At 37.3% G+C, this 5,067-nt stretch overlaps 1 protein-coding gene across 2 annotated transcripts in view; it reads right to left on the reverse strand.

Annotated features, from left to right (window-relative positions):
* The window catches only part of LOC117946386 (anoctamin-9-like), a 48,576-nt gene that overhangs the window by 23,454 nt on the left and 20,055 nt on the right, over window positions 1–5,067 (reverse strand). For both annotated transcript variants that reach the window (XM_034874628.1, XM_034874546.1), the window contains exons 10-12: window positions 3,161–3,221; window positions 2,511–2,593; window positions 34–138 (exon numbers count right to left, since the gene is read on the reverse strand). In XM_034874628.1, coding sequence (XP_034730519.1) covers window positions 34–138; window positions 2,511–2,593; window positions 3,161–3,221 — 249 coding nt within the window. The remainder of the gene's footprint in view (window positions 1–33; window positions 139–2,510; window positions 2,594–3,160; window positions 3,222–5,067) is intronic.

The raw sequence follows: 5,067 nt of genomic DNA on the forward strand, positions 1-5,067 counted from the left end.
GTGTGTGTGTGTGTGTGTGTGTGTGTGTCTTACCATAAGAGTTACTAGAATGAGGACCAGAGTGCTGCGCAGGTAGGAGTGTCTGAACTGTTTGGGTTGACAGTTTGGATCATTGACTATTTCCAGAATCAGTTCCTCCTGTCAACACACACAATCAAGCTGAGATCCAACTTACACATTAAAATTCCCATATTATTAAAAGAATAATCACTTTTTTAGGGATTTGGGGTATTATTTTGTGTCTTTGGTGCTTCCACCCGCATAGAAACTTGGAAAATCCATGCTGTTTTGAGTGAGATACGGTTTCTGAATGTCCTCTGCCTTCAGCCTCAGGTCTCTTCAACGTCATTATCCGAGATGAGGTGCCTAACCATAGCATGCTAGCGCTAGCATACTAGCTCATTCTCAATGGCAAAACACTGCTTCAACACACACTAGTTGACCATAAACATTCAAAAGAACTACTTCTATGTCCCTGTACTGCAGGTATGTGTCCCTGTACACAAGTGTGCCCTCATTTAGAAAAAGTCTCCCAGCTAATCCTGCCTTGTACTGGCCAAGTTTGAGAAAGTTATCTAGCTGATGTGATCAGCTAGCTACTGCACATATGCAACTCCCAACAAAGATAGTATAGAAGTAAGATGTCTCACTCTGTAAATAAAACAGAGACCCAAAGACACAGGGTGAAAAGATGAGAGAACACAAACATGGTGTTTTTTGAAAATTAAACCATGTAAACCTATTCTGTTACAACCTCAAAATACAATTATGAACCTAAGAATTAGCATAATATGGGCGCTCTAACGTTAAATTTGAAAGATTTCTCTTTCCTTGAATCAAGTGCTTTAACAAGAGCTGTAACATGCAGAGGTGAGGACTTTCTTTAGATATCTTTATGCAATAATAAAGACTGTGAGATGTAGATAAAAGCTACAGAAAAGCCAGTAAGTAGACCTTGGCCCTCATTTATGAAACGTACGTACGACTTAAAACAGGCATAGGACGGATGTATGCGGACAGTTCGTCATTTAGTTATTTTAATGTGAGCGTAGGTTGCGAAAAAAAATCTCCCGTCTGGTCTGACCTGGTGTACGCAAGTCAGGGTGGACTTGCAGTGCAGCATGTAACAGGAAAAAGAGAAGACGAAAAAGACAATGGCAGATCTGGCTCTTTTAGAAGACCTCCAGAGGACACGCGCTCTTCCTCACAACTGACTCTGACTCACGAAAAAAATCACGAAAAAAATAAAAACCTGCATTAACTCCACTATCGCGTGTTTATTTAAATAGAGGTTCACCTACATGTACGCCCAAGAAATTGCAATATAAGCCTATATATTATGTTTAGGAGTATTCATATGTCAAAGATGTATAAGTTAAATAAACTTCAGCTGGAGTTGGATTTAATACAGCAACACTGTTGACCAAATCAGTGATCTCTACAGCCTAATATCAGTTTTAAGGCTGCCAAATAGGAAACACGTTACTGCAAATTAAACTGAGGTGTCAGGGTTTCAATGTCCACCTCTGAAAAGTGCCGCTTCTTAGCCGGATTACGTCTGGCCATGTCGTAAATAGTAGGGGTGAGGCCTCAAAACCGATAATATATTGGGTCATGATATTTAAATTAAGATCATTTCCAGCCGCTGGATTTATCCATGTACGACCATTGGTCTGACTGGTGTGATACGAACATTTCATGAATCCCACATAAAGCCTGTTGTAAGAGGATTTCTGCGCTAATATCTGCACTGATTTCTAAATTAGGTTGATACATGAGGGCCTTTTGACTTTAGCTTTTTTCAAGGTTAAGAATTATGCCTTGAAATTGAGCTAATTGGAATAAAAAAGAAAAGAAAAAAACTAACAAAAAAGTAACAAATGAAAATAAAATCATTTGACCTTGCTGCACCAAAACAAACTACAATGTAAGTTATTGTCAATTGCAGATCTTCAATTTACGTCCACAAAATGCTTGATTTACCACTGACAGGCTTATATTAGTGTTCTAAATGTCTGACAACATTGTAGAAATTATCCCAACAGAGGTCCACTTTTTTTATTAAAGAAAAAGATCCTTTTTGTTTTACACAAAAACATCCCCATCGCCAAAGCCACCAGACTCCATTTAAATAAACAGTAATTCTATCATCGCAAAAATACACTGTGAAGTCAACAAAAACAAATTAAAACAAAAGCATGACTACAGCATTGGTTGCAAGTTTCATTCTCTTGTATTTAAATTATGGTTTTCATTCCCGGATGTATTCTTTCTTCTTATGTTTTTGGGTTCATGTTCATGATTCAAATACAATATAATACAGACTTTTTTTTGAGGTTTTACTATGTTCAGTTTGACCCCATAAAGAATAGACTTTCTTTAACAATTTTCATACAGTTTGAGATTTTTGAAACCTGCACATCAGGATATTGTAGGGATGCAATTAGTGAGGTGCAACAGAACACTACAGATACCTACACAGGATCTAGACTCAGATTTGTCTGTCTTACCTCCTCCTCACACCAGTCATAGACCTTCCACTGAGAAACATGTCTGGCTCTGTGTCTCTTCCACAGCTCCAGAAACAGAGTGGCTGAAACCAAACATAGTAGATTACATTAGATTAGTTAGATCAAGTCAAATTAGATACTAGAGTAGATAACTTTAGAGTCAACACTAGGGATGTAACAATACACAAGTTCAGGATGTGATTTTCTTCAGATTTTTTAACCGAAAGAGTTGCAGATAAATTACTGAAAATGTTCCTTTACATACGCTAAGCAAAACAACAAATGTGTCTTGGCAAAAGTGCATCTAAATTTGTATTTTATCTTAACCAAAAAAAAAGTAATAAAAAATATTTTTAAGACAAATCCCACGTTAAAATAACTAATTAAATGGAAAAATCTCTTTAGATAAATAAACTAAGAAGATGTATTGACGTCGGAAGTCAAAGAACTGTAATCAAAACTAGATTACGCCCTATGCCGTTTAAAAACTGCATCACAATTAAAAAATTCTCAACCAGTTGTTTATTGTCGTACACATTTATTGATTTTTTACCAATGCACAATGCATTGCTACATCCCTAGTAGAAACTAGAGTAGATCACATTAGATTACAATTCACAATACATCAGATTAGTTAAAATCCCACTCACCCCAGATTGCCATGAACATAGCAAAAGCCACAGTACCCTCATTGTCAAACAGGTGGCTGACCTGTATTGATAGAAACATCATACGTCCCATCAAAAGGAAACATTATAAATATAATACCACACAGACACAGATAAATAGCAATAACAGCTTTTTATTGAACAAGGGATATGTTTGAGTCTAAAGTCCTGGCTAACCTCTCCAAAACTCAAATACAGTTTATGGACTGTAGTAGATGGTTAAGACCTTGTTACTCAGTTACTTAAAATGCTCATATTATGCTTTTTGGCTTTTTCCCTTCCCTTCATTGTGTTATATATCTTTTTTGGGCATGTAATAGGTTTACAAAGTAAAAAAGCCCAAATCCACCCCAAAGGGACTTACCATCTCCAACAGAAAGCACTTTTCACAAACTGCACTAAGCAGCTCTATTGTAGTCCAGCCTTTACTACCATGACAAACCTGCATCACATTGTAACAAACGTTATAATGCTCGCCTAGCTGCTAGCGTGGCATGCCTTCATGCTCTGCTTCTGACTGGCTTGTAGTGCTTGACCTAGCTACTGCGCATGTGCGTCTGCAAACAAAAATGGAACAGAAGTGCGATGCCTCATTCGGTAGCTCAAATAGAGCTCAACACAGGGTGAAAACAGGAGCTGCATCAATTTACAGTACAACAAAAATATGTATTTTTTTAACATTTGGAAATCCAAACAACAGTAAATAAATAATTATATAAAACAAAAAAAAGGTAGCCAAAAAAGAAATCTGCGTAGAATCCTCACACCCATTACACATTGCTACTCACAAATATGTGTGCCTTCACATCCATAATTATCTTACAGCCACCAATGCCCTAACTCCCCTGTAACGGTTAGTAGCCAAACTATATTTAAAAGACATCCATGCATGTTTGTTTTTGCTTGGAATATTCTGCATCCTTTTGATTAGAAGTTCAATGTTCAATAACTTCATGTTATGAAGGAACCTATCCCCTAACAGGCATAATTGTGGGGAGTCTGGCAGGGGTTGTGTGAGCCACCCTTCAAACTTTTGTAATACTGCCTTCCACAAGGGCCTTACATTTGCAGCATTTGTTGACCAAGGTTAAGCCCATTTTAGACAACTTGTTAAGTGTAAAATAGTAGCTAGGCACAATTTTAAAATGGATGAATTTGTTTCTGGCCTCCCTTGTAGCCCTCCCACATTTGAGATAATGTCCTGCCATAAGCCTTCATCATTACCCTTCCCAAAATCCTTTTTTGCCATTTAGTCTCAAGCCTTCACACAGTTTGGTTTGTTATAAAATACTGAGGCAAAATGCAAAATGCTTGGATAATTTAGGAACTCCTGAACCACATTTTTCTCCTCTTCTTCCCTTCTCAGTCAAAAAAACGATCTCATGCCACTTCTCAACTAAAAAATATTTACAAAAATCACCTTTTCAGTTGAATTAAATTGTTCTTTAAGGTCCTCAAATGACAAAAATGAGTGTTCTCTTTTGGTTTTCTTCTGTGACAATAGTCCACCAGATGGGTGTGCAAGCATCTCTTCTCCACATCTTTACCCACCCAGGATTATAGTCATCATAGTTTCCACAATGCCTTGCTAGTTTATTAATCTCAGATGCTATGTTATACAATTCCACATTTTGGAGTGCTAATCTACCACTATCTCATGAGGAAAATAGTTTTTTTTATACTAACCCTAGGCTTTTTTCCATTCTACAGAAACTGTTTATTAAAATTATTTTATGGGGTGACAAGATGGCGTCGTAGTGTGAGCACCACGTTTGCTCGGCACCTGTGGATTCAGCTGAAATATCCGTCTAAAACACGTGTTCACCTGGTAAAAACGTTATAAATGTGAGCGGGAGTAGCTCTATAATGAGCCTGGCTGGCTACTTTTT

The sequence above is a fragment of the Etheostoma cragini genome, chromosome 1 (genome assembly GCF_013103735.1).
Source record: "Etheostoma cragini isolate CJK2018 chromosome 1, CSU_Ecrag_1.0, whole genome shotgun sequence".
NCBI classification, from domain to species: Eukaryota; Metazoa; Chordata; class Actinopteri; order Perciformes; family Percidae; genus Etheostoma; species Etheostoma cragini.